Source organism: Macrotis lagotis, chromosome 2 (assembly GCF_037893015.1).
Source record: "Macrotis lagotis isolate mMagLag1 chromosome 2, bilby.v1.9.chrom.fasta, whole genome shotgun sequence".
NCBI lineage: Eukaryota > Metazoa > Chordata > Mammalia > Peramelemorphia > Peramelidae > Macrotis > Macrotis lagotis.
In genome coordinates, this window is record NC_133659.1 from 16319749 (window position 1) to 16343949 (window position 24201).

Genomic DNA, 24201 nt, shown 5'->3' on the forward strand with positions numbered 1-24201 from the left:
CTCCCCCAAATTATTCTTATTCTTATTCTTTAAACAAAAGCCCAAATGGTTTGGCTAAAACCCAAAGTGTGGCTTCCTTCCAGAACTGGTCCCTCCCAGGTGAGAAGTCCATTCCACTCACTTCTCCACACACCACCACTGGCTTATTGGAAAGTTGCAATGTAAAATTTTTTTTTTTGGCAGGTACATAATGTAACATAGAGAGAAAGTGCAAGAAGCAGGAGCCCTGCCCATTCCGGGCAGGGTCAGGGGCAAAGGGTCTCCATTCCTTATTCTCTCCTTTTGCTGCACATACATAAAAGGAGGGTGATGGAGGTGGAAAGGAAAGAACCCAAGATCCCACAGTGTCCCAAAGGAGCCTCTGGCAGATTTTGCGTCCTGACCAGGAGGAAGCCTGCTGAGGTCACATTTTCCAGTGAGATTTCTTCAAGGTGCATATCTGAGTTTCAGGCCTGCCCAGATGCAACACACAGAGATATGGGAGATTCCTAAATTTGTTGGTTTTCCCATCCTGAGCAGCTGGCTCTTACTTAACACTGTTCAGCCAGAAATCCATTAGAAGTTAGAAAAGCAATCAAGGCCAGACACCAAAAACATTTCAGACATAAAATTCAGGCACTCTGTGCTTTGGAATAGCCATGTAATATTCCAACATGTTAATGCACTTTGTGATTACATAGATTCAAAGAGGATTTTCCATTAAAATCTATCCTTATTAAATAACATTTTAAATTAGAGCCCATAAAATTTCTTTTTATGACTTTCTGACCATTTACAAAATCGTGTTATGGTTAAATAACACTAATCACTGACCTTGATACTTATTCTTCTTAATATACTTATTACAGTTTGACAGGCTGCCAAGAGTATCCATGGCCAAGAGGCCTCCCACCTTCCCCCCAACTCTTTTGGTAATCATGTACAGGATCAGTTTCTTTAATTTTCTTTTCTCTCTTCTTTTCTCTCTTCTTTTCTTCCTTCCTTCCTTCCTTCCTTCCTTCCTTCCTTCCTTCCTTCCTTCCTTCCTTCCTTCCTTCCTTCCTTCCTTCCTCCTCTTTTTTCTTTTGAATTTGCATTCCATGGCATGCAACTCTCTTGTAATGGAGTAGCCCCTCTGGAGCTAGGAAGACATGAGTGAAGCACCCCATCCCCAGGTCATTTGTTAAATCAATTGGTGGCATCATGTGTCCCTTGTTCATGGATGGTCCCCACAGTCTGCTCAGACAGAATGATTGATGTGGAGAAAATAGAAAGAATAAGAATTCTGACCCTGTCCTTCCTATAAAGGGAAGGCAACTGGTCCTAGCAGCTGACATGCTACAAACCTGATACAAGTCATAGAGCTGGCTGGGGCTGGGAGCTGGGCAGCCCTCACTTCTAGGATGGGTGGGTGGGAGCACACTGGCATAGGAATGTGAACTGAGATGAACTCCAATATAATTTTTCCTTGTGGACATTCAGAACATGAATCTTAACTGCTCTAAACAAAACAACATATTTGGGGAAATGGTCTTTTCTCCTGAAGGTGCATTTCAGAAGCGGTCTTCACCCAGTTCAGAAAACAACGGGGGGCTGGTTTTCAGAAGACTGTCCATTTTTTTCATCTTCAAGCCTGTACATTTCCTCATTATAACCATCAAAGACTTACTCACAAAGACTAAACTGGAGGCATGTTTCAATGGGAAAGACTAATGAGAAGAGTACAGATAAGGTCCCCTAGGAGAATTTGCTATTTTATCATTTAGAATGCTGGTCATTTAATTACACTGCTAATGTGTTCTGGTTTCCTTGGGAAAATGATTAGCATTGGTCAATCAGGACAAAGATGACAAGTCACTTGGCATGGGTTTTTGCTTATCAGCTGAATTTTGATGATGCCATTCATCCTGAGGGTGATGCTGTGTTAATTCTAGGTGCAGCTGCTAGATGAGATGATGACCAGCCAGTACTGAAGCATATTTCAACTGGAGAAATCTACCATATCATGAAGGGAGAAACAGGAGAAGGCGGGGAGAGGGAGAGAGAGAGAGAGAGAGAGAGAGAGAGAGAGAGAGAGAGAGAGAGAGAGAGAGAGAGAGAGAGAGAGAGAGATGATGATGTCGATGGTGATGATGATGGTCAAAGAAGACAAACACAAATCTCTTCTGAGCCATAGAAGAGATGATGAGGACTGAGGACTCATGTTAATCGGTGCTTTGTTTTCATCCCAGCCAGGACTGTGCCTTAGTCCAGGGACTTGGCCACAGCAGCAGCAGCAGCAGCAGCAGCTGCCTCAACAACTTTGCCACAATGCGTTGTGGCTCAGGACAGCACTGTGAGTGTGACAGTTCCTCTCTGACGTTTTAGAATGGTCACAGCTTGTTCATGAGTCACGCCTTCCAGGGCCTCGCCATTAACAGCCAAAATCTGGTCACCACGCTTTAGTCTCCCATCATCTGCAGCTGCTCCCTACAAACAAGAAGGCATCGTCATCAAACTGCCCAAACGAAGGGATTCACATCGAAATCCTTTGGACCCCATGTGAAAGAATCATTTCAAAAGTCACCTATGGAACTCTTTCCATATCATCTTCTTCCCTTTGGAAGAATATTTATTGTGGTGATAGGATCATGAGATGGTCAGTCATCAAATGAAGATAATAATAGGATCTACCTCCCAAGCTTGGGGAGGATATCCTGAGATACAAAAAGAATTTTGCAAACCTTTAAAAACTAAGAATGAAGAGACCTCAGAGGTCATCCAACTACTCCAACTCCCTCATTTTACAGCTGAGAACTGAGGCAGAAATTAAATTGACTTATTCTGATCACTCAGTAAGTATCTGAGACAGTATCTGAAAGTAGGTCTTCCTGATTCAGAGAGATAAGGGGATTCATGGTGAAGATAATTTAGAATTGTAGCAATAAAAGCACTCTGGTCAGTGATATGTAGTCATTATTGCCTCAGGTTCATAGTGCTAAAAGGGAACTTGGAAGCCACTGAATCCAAATTCTTCATTTTAAAGATTAGGAAACTGAGGCTCAGAGAAGTTTAGTATCTCGCCCAGGGTCATAGGTTTAGAAAGTGACCTATGAAAACATAGGTTTAGAAGTGAACCCAGATCTTCCTGACTTGAAATTCAATTCCCTTCCTACCATCCCATGTTGCTCTCAGAGAAAACAAAGCCCTCTGTGGCCTGGAGTAGACCTGGACTGGTTCTTCCTTAAAATAGAAGTTCCAGGAAAAACCAAGCACTTAGAGGAAGGGGTTGCAAGGGTGGAGGAAAATTCTACTATGAGGAAGTTTCTGGTGCATTATGGAGACCAAAATTTGGGACATAAGGAGCAAAGCCCAGAGAGGAATGAAGGGGGTCTCTTCCTAGTCAAATAACGTAACTGGACCAGCTAATCTTTGTCCTTCTTTGCCTCAACTTTTTGTGGATAATAAGGCAGCCCTAGGAACTCTGAGGAAAAACAGAAACCTGTAAGGGCAATCTAGGGTGAAGGTTGTGAACATGTTTTAAAAAACATCTACATAACTGTATTTTTCTCTAATTGGTTTCCTTTGTAATCCAATGTATTTTATTTTATGCTTTTAAAAAGCAGAGGGGGGAAAATGTCCCCAGAAGGCAAAGAACCCTCAGTTTCTTGTTCTTGTTAGGCCAAGTACTTTGTAAACCTTCAGGAACTATAAATAATTACAGAATTATCATGTCTGCAAGATGAGGAGGGATGTGGGAGCCAGGGAGTCATTTCTGGGCATCGTATTTTAGGGAGGATGTTGACTGACTGGAGAAAGTCCAGAGCCTGGACTGCATGATATATGAAAATTGGGTGAAGGAATGAGGGACAGGAAGTCTGAGGAAGAAAAGACAGAAAGGGGATATTAGTGCCTCTGTCACTAATAAATAGGGATCAGATGAGCTTGGCTCCAGGAGTTAGAAGTAGGAACACAATGGTTAGAAATCATAGTGACCAAAAGAAATCAGAGGATCAGAACTCTTGAGCTGGGAAAGACTTCAGAGTCATCTAGTCCAAACCCTCACCGCCATTTTACAGATGAGGAAACTGAAGTCCAAAGAAATGAAGAGACTTGCCTCAGGTTACCCAAGTGATTCACAGCAGAGCTGAGATTTGATATCAGGGCTGCCTCAAAAAGATAATGGTCTCCCCCTCCTTAGAGGACGTTAAGCAAAGACTAGATGGTCACTTCTTGGGAGGATTCTTGTGGGGGGATCATTTGGACTAAATGGTCAACCAAGAGTCCCTTCCACTTTCCCCCATGCTGATGGTGAGGTTTCTCCAGATGTGGTGATACATTTGTCCATCATTTCGTGGGAGAAAACCATGACTTCAGAGAGATGATGCCAGGACAAGCACATGAATTAGATTTGAGTGAGGAGCTGCTGGGTTAGGTCCCAGTCTCACTTTCTCCTCCAGAGCCATCTGGGTCTAATGGCCTGATATGAATCAGGATGACTGGAGACAGTCCTGGATGCGAGGCAGTCAGGGTTAAATGACTTGCCCAAGGTCACAAAGCTATTAAGTGTTTGACTACAGATTTGAGCTCAGGTTCCTGAGTTCAGGGTCAGTACTTTACTCTCTACACCATCTAGCTGCCTACAGTAGAAGGAATATTGACTAGAACCAAGGACTTGGGTTCCAATCCTGTCTTTGATGCTTATTGCCTGTGTGACTATGGGCACTTCCCTCTGGACCTCAGTTTCCTTAACTGCATAAATGGTCCTTTCTACCTCAAAGTCCTTGGGCCATGATTAGAATATGCTAGGATAAATACATTGCTCCAAGGTAAAGCATTTCATTTTCCATCTTACCAAGGCTTGACATAAAAACAAAGAAAAATACCTTAGCAAATATGGTCTTGACATAAATCGGCAGGTCACCATGGGGACTTCCATAACCCCCCACAATACTGAAGCCCAGCCCATCAGAACCCTTCTCCAAAGCAATGGTCTTAGGCTGCGGCGTTCTGGAAGCACAGTAAAGGAATGAATTAAAAGTGGTTACACTACTCAAAGAATGCATGCCATGAAAAGGAAAAATGGGTATCGAGAAGGACTGGAAGGAACACAGATTGGAGAAAGGCTTTTGTATGAGTGGTTGGAGCTTTTTGGGAAGCCACCCCTCTATCCACTTGCATGTGTTTCTTGCCATTGGCCTTAATCTAAGAGGTTTTCCCAAGGTTTTCCCCTTTCCCTAGTCACAGGATATTCAGGATGGATTGAACCCACCAAGTAAGAGTAGACTAGGGTTTACCCATGCTAGGCAAGTCAGTTTTCCAACTACCAAAGGTAAACTGAGTCATGAGAGGTAAAAAGACCTATCTAAGGCATCACATTTGTGGAGCTGTTAAGCTCTGATTTGCCACTTTCTCAGCAGGCAGAAGCAAAAATTTGAGATGATCATACTCTTCTTGGAGTCCAAGCTCTGAATTTTATCATATTTTAAATTTTTTATTATTTTTAATTTTTAAAATTGATTTAGTGTTTTGCATGATTGTCTATAAAATTATAACCTATATATCAGAAAGGGGAGAAGAAAGGGACGGATAGAATTTAAAACTAAAAACAAACAGAAAGAATGTTAAAAATTGTTTTTGCGTGTGATTAAAAAACCAAAATATTAAAATTAGTTTATTCTTATTTATAAAATGTTTTATTTTGAACATAACAGATGCCAAAAAAACCCTGGGAATTTCCATGTACACAGTAGAACAAAAAAGTATTACATAGAAATGGCAGGTCTCTATTATGCATGATTTTCTTTTTTTTTTTTTAAGCATTCTTTTGGTGGCTATGTCCTAAGCAGGGCCTGGAGCCAGGGAGACGAGTTCAAATTCAGCTTCAGCCATTTGATAGCTATGTGACCCCAAGCAAGCGACTTAGCCTGGGTCTATTTTCTCATTTATATGAAAGGATAATAGCAGTACTTACCTCAAAGGGTTACTGTAAGAAACAAATGAGCTAGTATTTGAAAAGTGTTCTGCAAATCTTAAAATAATATATAAATGCTAACTCTTGTGATTATAGTCATTATAAAGTGATGTGCCAAAGGTCATACAGCTAAAGAATCTCAGAGACAGAATTTGAACCTAGGTTCTATCTATATCTTCAGAGTATGTGCTCTTTCCCATGGACCATGATAAATGAAACTCATCAGTTTATGGTACTTATATTATTTATTACACATAGAAGGATTCATAGTCATGGTATTGGGAACGATGAAAAGAGGGTCCAAAAACAGACTCATTGGTTACGTTTGTCTTGGGGAGACATCTTGGCTTCAAGATCAGACTCAGGATGATTGGAAAATGAAAACATGGGTCATTGAAGGAAAAGGGGATTGTTCCTTCCACTAATAATGGCCAACATTTATATAAAACTTTGAGATCCACAAAGTGCCATATCTATGTTCCTCTTTTGATAACTTTTCACTCATCTTACCCAGCCAATGTGAGGTTGTGGGAAGGCACAGAATCAGAGAAACAGAGCTAGAAGGGACCTCTGAGGCCAGCAAGTTCCTCATTTTATAGATGAAGACATTGAGGCTCAGAAAGATTAAGTGGTTTGTCCTGTATCACATAGCTAGTATGTGCCAGAAATGAGTTTTTGACCCAGAATTTCTTGGCAACATCTATGGCATCATTCATTATATATCTATATCTATATATCTATATATCTATCTATATATATATATTCGAGAGTTTGGCAAAGATGTAGCCTGAGTGTTAGTCTGAATTTTGCCAGTCTAGATGATCAGTCCATGTCAGTCTTGATCACTTACTCTGGGTCTTCTGGATGGTGTTCGCTGGCAGGGGAGCCAAGGTGGTAGCCTGTAGACATACTTTCCAGCTGAGTGGCAATAGCACTGATATTAGTATCAGCTACTACCTACAAGGAAAAGGGTAGAAATCTGTGAGGAGAATCTCAATCAAACTTGAGCTCCACTAGAGAACTGAGGGCAACAATCAATGGACCAGTGATGCTCATGGCAACATCTCCTTAAGATCACCAATCTCTGTCTTTACAGCTTTGAGGTTTTATGATTTTATTGGCTTAGGAAATCTCTTTGCAGCCCTTCATTTCCCATGAAAGGGTCTACACAAATCACCATATCTGGGGCTTTAGAGGAATGCAAGCTCAATGCCACAATGAGGTGATAGGGCAGACAAGGAGGCTACCATGATCTTTGAGATCATGAGATCAAGAGAAGCACAGCTCCCAGGACTATGGGAGTATTGGTCTCTTTGTTTGCTGACTGGGTCAGTTCCTGAAGTCATAGGTTAAGCAAGGCAGTGATGAGGCAGAGGGCAATCAGGAGATAATAGGAATGAGTTTCTCTGAACTTGGCTAAACTAGACTCCTCAATAGACTCATTCTTTCCAGATTGGTAGAACCTGCTAGAACTTGTGCTTTACTGGCTTAACCCTAGAGGACTGGGGTCACCTCCATGGAATCATGAGGTCCTAGAGGAGGATGTCAATTTTTTACTTTATTTATTTTTCCAATTACATGTAACAGTAGATTTCAACAATACGAAAATGGTGGCGACTGCAATAATACTAGGGGCAGCAATAGCAGCAATGAAAGCTTGCACAAACAATACTAATAATGATAATGATAACAGCAACAAGAGTAGAAATGGTTCTGACAGAAATGAGAACATGGACTGGCGCACAAACAATAATAGCAATAATAACAGTGACGCTTATACAAATAACAATAACGATAATAACGATAACAATAGCAACAATGGTCCTTATACAGTATTTCAAGATTCGCGAAGGATTTTACAAATATGAACTCATTTGATCCTCAGAACAATCCTAGGAAGTAGATGCCATAATTAACCCCATTATACAGCTGAGGAAATTGAGGCAGATAGGTTAAATGACTTGCCCAGAGTTACACTGTTAAGTGTCTGAGGCTGCTTTTGAACTCAGGACTTCCTAATCAACCAATAAACATTTATTCTTCACCTACTATGAATCAGGCATATTCCATATCAGGTACTGTGTGCTAAGTCGGGTTACAAAGAAAGGAAAAAAAGAATCCCAGGGGCAGCTAGGTGGCTCAATGGATAGAGCACCAGCCCTGGGGTCAGGAGGACCTGAGTTCAAATTTGACCTCAGACACTAAATAATTACCTAGTTGTGTGGCCTTGGGCAAGCCACTGAACCCTATTGTCTTGCAAAACAAACAAAAATGCCTTAAAAAAAAAAAAAAGAGAATCCCTTCCTCAACAAGCTTAAGTGGAGATTAAATAAAGACAACTACATTAAAGAAGCTCTACCTGTGATAAACTGGAGATAATCAATAGAGAGAAGACTGAGGGGAGCACTGAGGGGAGAGGTCAGGAAGGTCATTTAACTTCAGTGAACCCCACAGGGCTATTATGAGGGTCGAATGAGAGAATACATGTAAAACATTTACAAGACTCGAAATGCTTTATAAATGTGAGTAATGATAATAATAATTGTTATTATGAATATCCCCCCCCCATCAAGCCTAAGTATCTCTTTCCAAGGAAGGAAGGGAGGACCTATTATGTGCCAGTCATGTGGAAGTGAGTCTTTCTTACTTTATTTGTTTTTCCAATTACAAGTAACAGTAGATTTCAACAATCTTTCTTTTTTCATTTTTCTCCCTTCTTCTCTTCCCTTCTCTCATCCCTGGCAGAAAGCAATAGATCCTAGACCACGTCTATACCATGCTAAACGTAGATCCATATTATTGAAGGTGTGAAAGAAGAATCACATCCAAATGGAAAAGAAAAAAATCTTGGAGAGGAAAAAAACAACATTTCGAAAGTTCTACTAGGTGTCAGGCAGCTCCCACCCTGTCCCCCCCCAAGTTCTGCACTTTGATGTCAGGCACAATTTCAATCTCTTTTCCATACCTGCATCGTTTCGGATCATTGCAGGCTGTGGTGACGTCCTCACAGGCTAAACTTCCAAGGTCTTTGCCCTCCCCCTGGCTGGTCCCCACCTATGGAATGGTCCCTTCTCCTGCCTTTTAGATCTTGGCTCCCTTGGAGACTCAGTTCAAACACCACTTTCTCCAGGTTTTTCTCTGTGTCCACCCAACCCCAGTTGCTCATGTCTTACTCTCCATCTACTCTGGACACATTTTGTGTGTATCCCCCATTGGAATATAAGTTCTTCAAGCTCTGGTTCATTTTGGTGCAAGGCTTATTAACACAGCAGAGGATCCACATTTGGTGCTTCATAAATAATTGTGTGATAGGTTGAATGACTGATCCCCATATGGTTCACTATCTAGTCCCTTCACTATGTCATCCACCCTTCTTGATATCACCTGAGCGTTTCAATATCCTTTCTAAAATGCAGAAGCTAGAAAGAACACCAGTTGACAAACCCAGGCTTTTTATAGAAAGAATGTTTCTAATCATTTAAGTAAATCTCATCTAGAAATAGTGTATAGTTGGACAAACTAGATAGGATCCTAAACAAAAGACATTCGAAATCTTAGTTTTAAAAAATAACTATTTTGGTGAGCCATAACCACCCATTCTTTTAACATTAAAGTTACAAAATAGTGGGTTTGGTTCTTAGTCTATAAAATTGTTGTGTTGTTTCTGATGATGTGTGGCAAATACAAGTGGCCTTTGTGGGGTGCCTCTTTGGAATCGGTTGCTGCCCCTCAGTTTCTGCATGGGCTCCATCTTATAGTAATCTGAAATGCTGAACTAGAAGGAGAGGTAATTAAGAGCAGAAATGACTTTGACTTCCCAGTACATTTCCCCCCTCTGACAATACCCTGGGGCTACTGAGGCTGATAAATAATTGTCTGCTTTGCTTGATCACGTCTCTCTACTGGGAAGTTAAAGTGTGGGCAACTATTCAGCCTATAGAAAATGAAGATTACGCTTCCTCCCTTCTTTTAAAGGCAGAGGAAATTAATACATGGGGCAGCTCAGTCACAGTGTCTGGGCGTAAGGAAAGAACTCATTTCCCATTCCCAGCCAACCTGGGTTAACAAAAGAACATTGGAAGCCAAAAAGCCTTGTTGATTTATCACGCGTAGCGGAGAGTAATTTTTCTCCCCTCGTTAGGCTTTCGTAAAATCGTGCTCACTGCCTGGATGGGTGGCATTAAGGAATTTCTGAATAAAAATAATAATTTCTTGCTTTTCAGCCGGCATAATTCATGGCAGCGGCTTCCCGGCTGGGCCATGCTGGTTCCTGCCAGTGACGCTCAATCTTTTCTGAAGGCCACTTATCTACCTATTGCAGCTGCGTGGCCCATTTATCACCATACCTGCAGAATAATGCGCCCGTAAGCATTCTTGAGTAGATTAACAACATCAGTGTGAGACAGTCCATCCAGAGGTTGCCCGTTAATGCTGACAATCCGGTCTCCAACCTAGAAGGACAAAAGTGGAAAGAAATGACTATCATTAGAGAAAAATTAAATTTGAAGAGAATGCTGGAAATTCTTTGGAAGCCGTGTTTCCTGTATGGGACTATTGTGTAGCTTCTCTATTTTCACCCCAAGAAAACATGTTCAAGGAAATAAGAGGAATTTTTATGATTCCAAAGAAGATTTTTTTTTTACAGACCCATCAGAGATTATTAAGTTTGTGACGTGGAAAAATGACCTGCTGGACTGCTTTTGTAATCTACTAATGATGGGGCTGCAGATGAAAACATGCTGATAAGAGGGAGATGTTCAAACTGGTGGTCAATAAAACCTTAATGTTGAAGCCAAATATCCATTGCTTTATTTTTCTAGCTCAGGAAAGATTAAGAGGCACAATTTCATAAAAATCTAGGTTCTTGTGGTTGAGGAAAACCTTATGGGGGGAACCCTTTTCATTTAAAAATCAATTTTGAGTTGAATGGCCCATAAAAAAAAGAAAGTTAGAGAAGGTGCAACAAATGAATGGCTACTTTGGCCTTTCATGGAGGAGAAACTCTGATACAACCAATCCTCTAAAATCCAATGAATCTGCAGGATGCCCATGATTGATTTTACTCTCAGTGTGAGATGGGATTCATGGGAGGAGCTGAATTACAGTAAGTGGTTGGGGTGCCACGTATGTGATTGGCACTTTTGCCTTGCTCCATCCTGATACCATTTTGAATTTAACAGTTAGGATTGCTTTTTTCTTTTCTTACCTTGAGCTTGTGTGTACGTGCTGCAACTCCACTAGCTTGAATCATGGCAATAAAGATGGGAATATCTCCAAGAGGGCTGCCCTTTCCCCCTGCAATGCTGATTCCTAGGGCATCATTCAGCTCCTGGCAAGGGAAAGAAAAGAGCAGGATCCATCAAGCTGAGCTGTGCCAGGACCAAGTATCAGGTGTGCCTCTTACCACTATCACCTCATTAAATGTTATATAAGGGGACACATATGCATGGAAATGTCTTTGTTAAAATTAGTATAAATAACAAAAGTCCACAATTTCTTAAAGTGCCACTTTTTTCCCTCTGAATATGGAAATGTTTGTGTTTGACAATGATTTCAGTTCAAAGATAAATAACAAATAAAGATGTTTATCTGTAGACAGAGTAGGCAATGATGTGTGTGATTGGCCAATTCATGACATTGGGATCAAGGACAGCTTCTAAAAACCAAGACCTTGGTTAAGTCTGAGAACTGCTGTCCGTGTTGATGGGCAGTGTGGCATGAAGGAAAAAACTGTGGTGCTCGCATTTACTAGTTGTACGGCTTTGGGAAAGTCCCCTTCCCTCTTTAGATCTGTTTCCTCATCCAGCAGAACATAAGTTTCCTGTGGGCAGACATTATCTCCCCTTTGCATTCATGTCTCTATCTCCTAGGGTTAGAATGGTCCTGGCTCATCAGAGGGACTGAACAAATGCTGTTGATTGAGAGAATCAGAGTAGGGTTGTGGATAAAGTGTGTGACCTGGAGAAAGAAAAGACCTGGGCTCAAATCCTGCCTTAGTCACTTCCTAATTGTGGGACCCATAGAAAGTTATTTAACCTCTCCAGTCCTCAGGTTCCTCATTTGTAAGAGGAGGCAGTTTAGGGATATTTAAAATTCTTTCTAGATCTTTTATTTATTAAAAAATATCTATTTAATATTGTATTCCCTAGGACCCTTGGAAGAACAGACAGGGTAGGAATAGATCATCTCCAAGGTCTTTTTTCACTCTTTACTTCCTCAAAGAGCAAAAAAATCTCCTTATACACACACATTACTTTCTGGACTTTAGGAAATACTCTGGTGAAATAAGAGGAGAACACAGGGAGGGAGGCAGATATTGGGTTTCTGATCAGAGGCTCAAGGTCTCAACCCTAATTCTACTCTTCATTAGGTAGGAGACCCTGGGGAAAATCACTGGACCTTTCTAGACTTCAGTATCCTCTGCAAAAGGAGAGAGGATCTGTGATATGGCAGAGTCCATAATCTGGACTATGTAAATTTATTTAAGTGAGTATGTGTATGTCAGAGAGAGGAAACAGAGGAAGAAAGAAGAAACAAAAAGGAGGAGGAGGAGGAAGGAGAAAGAAAGGGAGAAGGGAAAGGAGAGAGAGAGAGAGAGAGAGAGAGAGAGAGAGAAAAGAAAGAGAGTGAAGGATTTAAATATAATTGGTTTCCTTAGTAATCTACATTTTTTTACCATGAATTTAAAACCAGGATCCTGACTAGGCTTTACCACACTGCACCAGGGTCTCAAACATACACAAAAGGTTAATATCCCATGGTCGAGATCTCACTTTATGAGACCTTGTGGAAGCAGGATTGAAACCTTTCCATTAGTAGTTTGTTACGTAGACTCTGCATATATATATATATATAATATGCTATTTTTATGGAATATAAAGCAAAGCAAATTAAAGGATACTGGTACAGAACATAGAGGATTAGACCTTGAGTCAAAAAAATGAGTTCAAATCCAACTTTAGATGCTTACTAACTGTATGACCTTGAGCAAGTCACTTAAGCTTAACCTCTGTTGGCCTCAGTTTCCCTACCTATAAAATAGGAATAATAGTAGCACCTACCTCCCTGGGTTGTTATGAGAATGAGACAATATTGTCAAGTGTTTTCCAAACCTTACAGTGCCATATAAAGGCTGGCTATTACCTTTTCAATTCATTCATTCATTTATTCATGTATTCAGAGTCCAAAGCTTGCCTCTATAGGAAGAAATCAATACTAGCCTTTTTTTCACCCTAGGAACTCAGAACCCATCAAGGGAGATGAGACAAGAAACAAAGGTAATATCAATGTAATAAGAAGGCTATCAGAGAAGGAAAGACCATTTCTAGTGTATTAGAGGATATACTGAAGTATGTGCACATTTGGGACAGTTTCAGAAAGCCCATTATACCATAACTGGACTTTGAAGGGTAGGAAGAATTTAAAAATGGAAAAATGGAATGGAGAGACATTCTAGGATTTAGAATTTGATAGCACCTAATACCCATGTTTTACAGGGGAGTAAACTGAGGCTCACAGAGGGAAGCTGTCATTTGGTATACAAGTGACATTACCATGATTCAGACCCAGAGTATTGAACTGGGCTGAGCTTGAGCCCAGGTGGAGGAGCAGAAAAGCAAGGGTCATATTGGGAGGAGAATGAGCCACCCAGTTGGGCTGGAGAGGGAATGTAAAGAGAAAAGCCTTGAAAAGAAGGTCCAAACCAGAGAGGGTCAGGAATCTTGTGACCTTGTGCACAGTAATACTGAAACATGAGCCAGGAAGCAAGCGGGTGACCTGACCCACCCAACCTTTGGTGGCCCCTAGCTTTGCCTTATAAAAGGACCACATATCAAACTGAGTTTGAAATCATAGTTCTTCCTATGTTCAATTCAAAAAAATTCAACAGACATTTATTAATTGTGTATTTGGTGCTCAGAAGATATGTTTAGGGAAAATATGGTCCCTACCATCAAGGAGCTTACCATTTAGCTGAGATATAAGATGCAAATACAGATAATGAAACTATAGAACGTCACAGGAAAAGCCAAGGGTGGTTCTGAAGTAGCAAGGTCTATTTTTTTTAAGGTTTTTGCAAGGCAAATGGGGTTAAGTGGTTTGCCCAAGGCCACACAGCTAGGTCATTATTAAGTGTCTGAGGCCAGATTTGCACTCAGGTCTTCCTGACTCCAGGGCCGGTGCTCTATCCACTGCACCACCTAGCCACCCCTGCAAGGTCTATTTTGGTAGGTGGTGAGTTTACACTCACCGGATACCTTCAGGAGGACGCTGGCTGACCACTAGTTGGGGGGGATTATGGAGGTGATTCTTGTTCAGGTACAGGCCACATATACTAGGTGGCCCTTCCAACTCTGAGATTCAACCAACATTTCTTAGAAGATAAATGCCTACTATGTGCTGAGAATACAAGGACAAAATGGAAACTGTCCCTGTCCTCAAGGACTTTAAATTCCCTCTAAGAGCAAACAAAAATAAAATAAAATTCATGGGATAACATTGGTATCATGATACTAAAAGTCTGTAAAGAAAAAAGAAAAAAGCTGTAAAGGAAGCAATACAAATTGTTGTCTGAGATTCTGAGGAAGGAGAGCCCATTTCTGATTTGGGGGAAGAGGGCTCTAGAAGGAATTGACACCCAAATTGTGCAAATGTGCAGACTGTAGAAGATGAGACACAATCGATAGACCTACCCTTATGATCTCTACAGTCCTTGGGCCCGTATCAGTTCCTAATGAAAAAAGAAGCACACGGTTAACTTTCTTAAATGGGAGACGGTTCAATGAAGAGATAATATTATGAAATCAAAACCACCTGGCACCCTTCAAAAGCAAATCCTGAAGTGGTCTCTTTGTTCTCAAAACCCACCTCTTCTTGATCCCATTTTGGGGTTTTCTTGGCAGAGATACTGGAATGGTTTGTCATTTCTTTTTCCAGCTCATTTTACAGATGAAGAAACTGAGGCAAAAATGATTAAGTGATTTGCCCAGGGTCACACAGCTATTAAGTGCCTGAGGCCAGATTTAAACTTGGCAAGAGTAAATCTTTCTGTTTCTGGCCCAACTCTCTGTCCACTTTGCCACTCAACCAATGAGGAGTCATTGATCACAGGCTGTGACTGCAGTTACAGAATAGTTTAGCTAGAGATGGAGGGAGCCATCATCATTGCGCTTGGGCCCGCCAGATGCTGATGGAGTGTATCATGGAAGTAGGGGGAGGGAAAGAACACATCCAACTGGTGTTGAGACTGGACCCAATCTGTCTATAGGAAAGCAACTGTTTTGTTTTTATTTTTGTTTTTCTGCTTAAATTGAAAGTTGGATTATCCATTATGCACATTTTCTTTATCTTCTCTTTAAAAGATTTCAAGTGTGAATTTCTGACCTGCCTCTAATGAATGAGAATTTTTCCTTTTATCCATGTGGATCATCTAGAGTTGGCAAAGGCAGACTATGGAGGGGATAGATGGTCAGTCTTGGAGATCCTTGGGCTCAAGTCTATCTCTGAATGTTCTAGTTTTGGGGAAGAATGGCCCTTAGGGTATCCATTTAATGGGGCAGGAGGAGAGGGGCCTGAAGTGTGAGATTGTGAAAAAAGGGCTTTGGAGCTACTAAAATATCAGCTGCTATTCCATTTTTACTTATCTCCATCCCTCCTGCCTTCTCTCTGTCCCTCCTCCCTTTCCCTTTCCTGCTCCCTTCTCTCACCACACTCCACCCACCCCCTTTCCCTACTCCCCTCTCTCAAACACGGACTGTTGACCTGCTTCTAATGACCTACAATTTCTTCATTTTCTCTCTGTGAACTGCTCTAATATATTGGTTTTATTTTACAAGGCCCCTGGGGATATTTTTTTCTCTTCTGTTCCAAATGCTTCACTGCTTTCATAAAGTGGAAGAAATATTTCACATTGAAGCTCTCTGGCTTTGTTTACTGTTGGTAGACATTTGAGAATCCAGAGAAATAGGTCTCAACCTCCAAAGGCTTACAGAAATTTATACTGAAGTGATGATCCTGCCACAGTGAGGAGGTGATCTGAGTATTTCCTGTGTCATTGTGTTGACTTGATTCTTCTGTGGCAGAGGCAAACTGTACCTGAGTTTCTCTGAGATGAGTCTGGGGGCCTCTTGGTGCTAACCAGGTTTTGTAAGCTAGTGATAACAGGAGCCAGGGAAGGAGGAAAACTGCTCCGGACACTGTGCTGACTCATCTGCAATGAGAAAAGTAGTCAGATTTAAAAGTGTGGCCCTCCTGAGAATCTTGTTTGGTGAACTGGATTCACTGACATTATTCTAACTTAGAACCAATAAATCTTAAACATTAAAAAAAAGTCTGGTTCTCACAATGACCTGTGAAACAAATATGAACTATTTTGCAAATGAGAAAACTGAGGGTGAGAGAAATAGTTTTTAAATATCTTGGCAGAACTGGAACTCAAGCCTTCCTCATTCTACATCTAATACTCTTTCCATGACTTCACCTAGTGGGACAATGTAGTACTGCAGTAAGAGGTTTTAGAAGTTGGAAGCCCTGAGTGCACACAAGTGCAACCAGGCTACTTAACTACTGATGCAATTCAGTTAACCTTGCTGGCCCTAAACTTCCTCATTTGGAAAATGAGACCTTAAATCTATGCTCCCGAGAGACACAGATGAATATTCTAACTTTCATCCAGGTTTCTATTCAAATGTTTCTTTTTTCTGTTCTCCAACAGAGAAAGAGTCAGCACAATCTGCTGGAAACTTTGGGATCAGTTGATCATGCTTGCAATGGCAAGGAAGACCATGTCTTCATGTGAAGGAGCTGAAGGAGACAAGTAGAGGAAGGTGTTTGAGTGACATGTGACAAGGAGGGGAGAAAAGGGATATCACGGTAATGGTCCCTAAAACTTCTCTTTCATTATTTACTTATATGTTGACTTCTTTTCTTTTTAAATTTTGAGTTCCAAATTCTCTCCTTGTCTCCTATCCATCCTCTACCCATTGAGAAGGCAAACACTAAGATATAAATTACACATGTGAAATCGTGCAACACATTCATAACAATTAGCCCCCACACACACACACACACATGTATTTTTTTAAAGGTTTTTTTGCAAGGCTAATGCGGTTAAGTGGCTTGCCCAAGGCCACACAACTAGGTAATTATTAAGTGTCTGAGACTGGATTTGAACCCAGGTACTCCTGACTCCAAGGCCAGTGCTTTATCCACTACACCACCTAGCCACCCCCACATATATTTTTAAAGCAAGAAAATTATACTTCAGATTTCATTTAGACCTAATTTGGTCTTTCTCTGGAGATAGCACTGTTTCATCAGTCCTTTGAAATTGTCCTGGATTGTCTTATTGATCAGAGTAGTCAAGTCTTTAAAGAGTTGATCATCATAACTGCATTGTGGTTACTGTATACAAAGATCTCTAGGTTCTGCTCACTTCACATTGTATCAGTTCATATTGGCCTTGTAATGTTTTTCTGAAACCATCCCAACTTATCATTTTCACAAGGATATAGTATTCCATCACAATCATATACAATTTATACAGTCATTACTCAACTGATGGTCATCCCCTCAATTTCCAATCCTTTGCCAGCACAAAAAGTTGCTCTAAATATTTTACACATATAGGTCCCTTGGTTATTTTTCTTATATCTCTCTGGGACATAGACCTAGTAGCAGTACTTCTAGATCAAATAGTTTGCACAATTTTATAGCTTTTTGGACTATAAAATTCCTGATTATTCTCCAGAATAGTTGGACTAATTCACTACTCCACTTCATTAGTGTACATATTTTCCTCTCATTCCTTTTAGCTGTTCCATAAAACTTCAAGAAACAATAAAATAGATTGTTTTAATTTGTCTCTCTAGTTAATAGACATTTTCCCATGACTTTAGATAGCTGATTTCTTCTTGTGAAAACTGGACATTTACCAATTGAAGAATGACTTATTTTTATAAATTTGTCAATTTTATACTCTGAATATATTTGAGAAATGAGGTCCTTACCAGAGAAACTTGCTGTTAAATTTTTTTATATATCAGTTCACTGTCTATAGTACCTTTCAGCAAAAGATAATTTCCCTGATTATTTCCCTTAATTATATCTACTTTAGCTTTTGTTTTGACTAAAATCATTATTGCTACCCCTGACTCTTTATTTTTAACTTTAGTTGAAGCAGAGATTCTCCTCCTGTCCTTTATTTTAACTCTCAGTCTTTCTGATTTAGTTATGTCTCTTGTAAACAACATATTGTTGAATTCTGGTTGTTGATTCATTTTGATATCTACTTCCATTTTATGGGTGAACTCATCCCATTCACATTTACAGCTATGATTAATAATAGTATTTCTTATTTCATCCTATTTTCTTGTCCTTTCTCTTTTTATATTATCCCTTCTCTTGTTTCTAACCACTACCTTCCTAAATCTGCCCTTTCTTTTACCATCCCTGTCCCACCCCATTCCCCCTTATTTCTCTATTACCCTCCAATTTCCCTATTGGATAAATTAGATTTCTTACACACACACACACACACACACACGTACATGTATATAGTCTCAATTCTGTATACATACATACATACATACATTTATATATGTAAATATATAATCATCTCTCTTTAAACCAATTCCAATGAGAGTGATGTTCAAGCATTGCACACCCTCAACCTCCATTTTCCCTTCTACTATAAAAGCTCTTTCTTCTAACTACCAGTGTTTTCTCTCCACAAAACACCTTGGGTTAATTTTATAAGTATTTTGTACATGCTGTTTCCCCTGTTACATTATGAGCCCCCTGAGAATAGGGATTGTTTTAGTTCTTTAGGAACTGGGCAGTGTTTCCTTATTGTTGGTGTTCAGTCATTTCAGTCACTCTCTATGATCCCATTAGAGGTCTTTATGTTTTTTCTTATTCATTATTGCCAATGCTACCAAAACAGCTGGGCAGGGCCACAGTGCACAAAGCACAAAGTCAGGGAGATCTGAGTTCAAACCCAGCCTCAGACACGGACAAGCTGGGGACTCTGGGTAAGTCATTAACTTTCTCCTGCCCCAACTTCCTCAACGATAAAATGGGAATAATAATATCAACCTCTCAGAGATGCTATGAGGATCGAATGAGATTTTTTTCTTAATTCACTTAGGACAGCGGCCACGTCACAGTGGGTTGCCCAATAAGAGATTCTTCCTTTTTTCTTCTTCCTCCTTGTAGTGGAAGAATGTTAAATATGCAGGGTTTTGTGACTCCAACATGATTTCTGTGCAGACTGCATAGGTTCTGTGGGTCTGGCAACACCTCCATAGAGTCAGTAAGGATAGGAAGACATATGGAAGCTCTGAGGATATAATACCAGATGCCACAGGAAAAACTGAGGGTGGGAATGCTTATGGTGACACTGCAGGCTTCTGCATTATTTGGAGTCTGACATATTGGATGGACTGGCTACTGCACATCATCCTTAACCATAATTAATGACTAATGGACCAAAACCGGGTCTCTGGATGTGAGATGACTTGGCACATGTACATCCAGTAATTTTTTTTTTAAGTATGACAGTCATATATGTAAAAAACATTATTGATTATACTTTTTTTCTGGAAGATATTTGGTCCCAGCATCCTTCTGGTGGGAGGGTTAGTTCTCAGAAAATTTGTTTTATTCTTTGTTAGTTTGGAATTCTTAGAAAAAGAAAAAAGGCTCACCAGGAATTAGCAATGAGATCACCAAGAATAATTCTTGGAATCATGAGAGAATCACACATTTAGAGGTGAAAAGGAACATAGAAGTCATGTAGACCATCCTACAAATTTTACAGATGGGGAAGAGTGAGGTATTGACAAATGAAGGGATTTCACAATTCTTCCAAATTGGAAGAAATTCCATTGGTTACACAGTCCATCCCATAACCCCAAAGAATGATCTTTGTAGTGTCCCTGAGAAGTGATCACACAAACTCTGCTGAAAGACTTTCAGAAACTGGGAACTCCTTACCCACCAAGGATGCCCATTTCACTCTGAGGTAGCTGTAATTATCAGAATGTTTCTCTTCTTATCAACTCTAAACTGGCCTCTTTCAAATGTCCACCCAATTCACCTATTTCTGCTCTCTGAGACAAAAAGCATCATTCTAACTTTACTTTTGAGGTTGAGATACCCTCAAAACATTGAAAAGAATTATAATGCCCCCTCCCCAACCCCTACCCCAGGTTGGAAAGGCCAAACCTCCCGAATCTCCCTTCCCTTCCCTTCCCCCTTCTCTTTTCTCTCCCTTCCCTTCCCTGGCTACTGGATCTTTAGATTACACACAGAGCTAGAAGGGACTACATCTATTCTGACACTTTTTTTACAAAGAGCGGCTAAAAATTTTGCCTTAAACATGGGGGTGATGATCAACCCTGATGGACTTGCTCATTCCATCAGTGCAACAACCAGGGACAATTTTGGGCTATCTGCAATGGAGAATACCATCTGTGTCCAGAGAAAGAATTGTGGAGTTTGAACAAAGACCAAGGACTGTTACCTATAATTAAAAAAAAAAAAACTGTTATCTTATTATGTAATTCTGCTATGTCTCATACTATATGTTTCTTCCTTAAGGATATGATTTCTTTCTCATCACATTCAACTTAGATCAATGCATACCAAGGAAACAATGTAAAGACTAACAGGCTGCCTTCTGTGGGGGTGGGGGGAGGGAAGCAAGAATAGGGGAAAATTGTAAAATTCAAAATAAATAAAATCTTTCTAAAAAAAGAATTTTACCCTAGTATTTCAGGATTTGTACCCAAAGTCCAGTTGATTATATAATATTATTATGGTTTAACTGGACTAGCTGTCTCTTCACACTCTTTCAGAAAGTACAGACTTCCTTGAGAAAAGCCCACAATGTCATCAGCATATCCTGGTTTTGTTTGATTCACCCAGAAAAATCACAAAAATTATCTCAGGTCATTCTCTAACTGGTCCAGTCAGAGTCATGGCACCCAATTTGGCTCATTCCTTCTGAAAAGCCAATGGAAGAGAGCCCGCAGCCCTACTGAGTCTCTTTTATACAACGAGAATCATTGTGGTTGTCTAGAATATGCATTCTGTTCTTTGGGAAACTCACTTCAGCAGACTTGGATATAAAGGGGGTCCTCGAGACAGTCATCTAGAAACAGCTGCGGGCTGATAACCATGGAAATGGGGTGACCCTTCTCACTGAAAATAGCTTCTGCAGCCCTAAGACAAAAGACTGTCTATACCCAAGCACAGCATGGAGTGGATTAGCAGGCTAAGTGCAGCGAGGACCCTTCACAAGGCAATATGGTTTAACCGTCTACCATCAGCATTCATAGCTAACCATGGGAAAGAAGGTATTGCAAAGGGGTTTGGGTTTTTTTTTTTAAGATGAGCTTATTTTAATCTTGCAAAAAAGGTTCAACTCTCTGCCAGCCCAGGGAGTAATGCCAGTCCTCAAAACCAGGGCAAACCTGGCTTCCCCACTCCCCCAGAATATCTCATTAAATGCCCTCGCTCTTCACAAGTGAGCTTGACGGCAACATTTCATTGAAGGACCAGGACAATGCTGAGCTAATGAGGGTCAAATTGCCACCAGATGTTACCTTTTTAATAAACACAGCTGTGTCCAAATGCACTCAGGCAACATAGTCCCAATTGGGGAGCAGAGGAGGTTTTGAGGAAAATGTTTGCTGGCAATAAAGGGACCAAAAAAACTCAGTGAATTAATAGGCCCCTCACTTTTATTTTCTATTCCTTTGCATTTATACCTTGCTGAAATAATATGGAACTAGGAGACCTGAAACACACTTTAGAGAAGATAAAAATACAAACAGCCAGAGGTTTTAAAAACCGCCCATTAAATTGGGAAAGCTCAGTCCAAGTATCGGTTTCCTCTTTTGGAAGGGAGTGGCTTCGGTCCTTTCCAGACCTAGACCTATGATCTTAGGAGTGAAGTATAATAATGATCATATCTTATATGCACAATGGGCTTCATTGGTATGTATTGATCTCACAGAATTTCAGAATGGGAATTCTATTCTAGATCTGACCAAGAATCCTTGCTCCAAAATACCCAACAAAAGGCCTCTGGCAAAGGGGAATTTACCAGCTCCCCACATCACCCATTTCATTGATACATCACACTGAAGCTTTCCTTTTCTGACATCAAGTCTGCTTTAGCTCCTTGCAACCACAATGCATCACTTCTCATTGTCTTCTTTGGAGTCAAACAGAATAAGAGGGCGTCCTCTTCTTTATAAGAAATCTTTGAAGACGACTAGCATGACCCTCTTTGAGTCCACTCCAGGTCAAATACCTCCCGTTTCTACAAACTATTGCTAAATGACATGAAGTCAAAGCCTTCACCATCTTCTTTGGCCTACATTGTACATGTCTTATTTTATTTTATTTTTTATTTAAGGCAAAGGGGTTAAGTGACTTGCCCAAGGTCACACAGTGAGAGAATTATTAAGTGTCTGAGGCTGAATTTGAATTCAGGTCCTCCTGACTCCAAGGCTGGTGTTCTATCCACTGCACCACCTATCTGTCCCCTATTGGACACCTTTTCAAAAAATTATTTTTTTAATTTATGGAATAAAATAAATATTTGCATAACATAGTATAATAAAAAGAGATGACTGAACACAAAATTGCAAATTTGTTGTAACTAGCTGATCCTTCCAAATATACAACAAAATCACATAAATTTCTATCAGTTTTCTCAACCTCCCACCCCTTTGCTCCTGCCCTAAAGATGGCTACTATTAGTCCCAAATATATTTTTATAATTATTCTACACAGACTTTTAAATATTGGTTCTTTCCCTTGATGCAAATAACCTATTTCTTCATACATCCTTTATAGTTAATTTCAGTATTTATAATAGTCAAAAGGACTAATTTGCTCAAAGTAATTCCTAAAACAATTTTGCTGCTACTATATACAATGTTCTCTTCATTATTTCATGCAAGTCTTTCCATGTTTTTATAAGATCAGACCAAAGCCCTCTTCCTTTGTCCCTGGATATGAGGACCATTCTAATACAATCCGATATTGCAGGAGTCATTTTGTCTTACTGTTAACTTATAGAACTTCCAGTTCACTGAAACCTCCACATCTAATCAGGTAAAAGCGCCAAACCTTTGCTCCTCCATTGCACACTTGAGAAGCTGTTATTTTGAACCCAACAGAATCATCTCAGTGAGTTTCCCAAGGAACTCAATGAAGGTGGTTCTGAAGGAATTAATATCCACCTTCCTACAGTAGAAGAAAGCAAACCTGAAAAAGGGAGTCAGTACTTGAACCCAGATTTTTTTTTAATTCTAAGTTGGGTCTCTTCCTTTTTTTTTTCATCAGAACTATTCCTTGGAATTTTCATCGGAGTCTTAAAGATTTCCCCAGGGATCTTATAAGTTAATGACTTGCCATAGAGCAAATACGTATCAGGGATTCCCTACCACACCCCTCCCTCTGAATTAGAGAAGCTCACTCCTTGTTATTCTGTCATCCTTCCAGATTACTACTTACCTGGCTGTTCTGAGAGGTTTTCCTTGAAGAGAGCCAAGAACCAGCCCTCAGCCTTCCAATCTCCAGTTGCACAAGCCCTTGTGCACACTTAAGAATGAAAAAAAAGAAAAGAAAAAGCCCATCAGCAGAAGGCTCCCACCTAACTGTGCAACTATGAGTCAATATTCCATAATGGGGTTGCTTGATAGTCCCGTTGTAGAGAGCTTGGAACACAGTAGGTGATTAATAAGTGCTTATGAAATGATTGATTGAAAATGTTGCTTCTAGTCACTTTTCAACTAACAGATTTCACCCGTGTGTCTGTTTTTTTTTTTACATAAATTTATTGAACAAAGAACTAGTTTGGAATTTCCTCTTTTAATTTGCCTGCTGTGGAGAAAACATATTTGAATAGCGATATAGTGTTTTTTTAAGAAAATTGGATAAGCATTCTCTGAAGAATAATTTCAGCTTCTCTCCTCTCTCTCTCTCTCTCTCTCTCTCTCTCTCTCTCTCTCTCTCAAGATGTATATGTGTATTTGTGTGTGTTTGTTTGTAATATCTATTGACAATAGTATCTCTTTCCAAAATTTTACAAATTTACAAATGTTATTTAATCTTCACATCAACCCTAGGACATAGTGCTATTTTTTTACTTTCATTTTACAGAAAGGGGAAGGGATGTTAAATTAGGATGAGGCAGGCTAACGAAGCTACTAAGTACCACAGGTCTTCACAGTCCAGTGCTTTATTCAGTTCCG

The 24201-nt window shown here is 40.1% G+C and overlaps 1 protein-coding gene across 9 annotated transcripts in view; it reads right to left on the minus strand.

The window, feature by feature from the left end:
- Positions 1–931: 931 nt before the first annotated feature.
- PATJ (PATJ crumbs cell polarity complex component) overlaps positions 932–24201 on the minus strand; it is a 331197-nt gene continuing 307927 nt past the window's right edge. For 7 of the 9 annotated variants that reach the window (XM_074221287.1, XM_074221289.1, XM_074221288.1 and 4 more), the window contains 8 exons: positions 23462–23548; positions 16025–16139; positions 14623–14660; positions 11139–11261; positions 10279–10383; positions 6783–6889; positions 4845–4968; positions 932–2448 (listed from right to left, as the gene is read on the minus strand). In XM_074221287.1, the coding sequence (XP_074077388.1) occupies positions 2302–2448; positions 4845–4968; positions 6783–6889; positions 10279–10383; positions 11139–11261; positions 14623–14660; positions 16025–16139; positions 23462–23548 (846 nt within the window). In that variant the 3' untranslated portion in view covers positions 932–2301. The remainder of the gene's footprint in view (positions 2449–4844; positions 4969–6782; positions 6890–10278; positions 10384–11138; positions 11262–14622; positions 14661–16024; positions 16140–23461; positions 23549–24201) is intronic. The other 2 variants (XM_074221291.1, XM_074221290.1) reach the window with 1 other exon arrangement.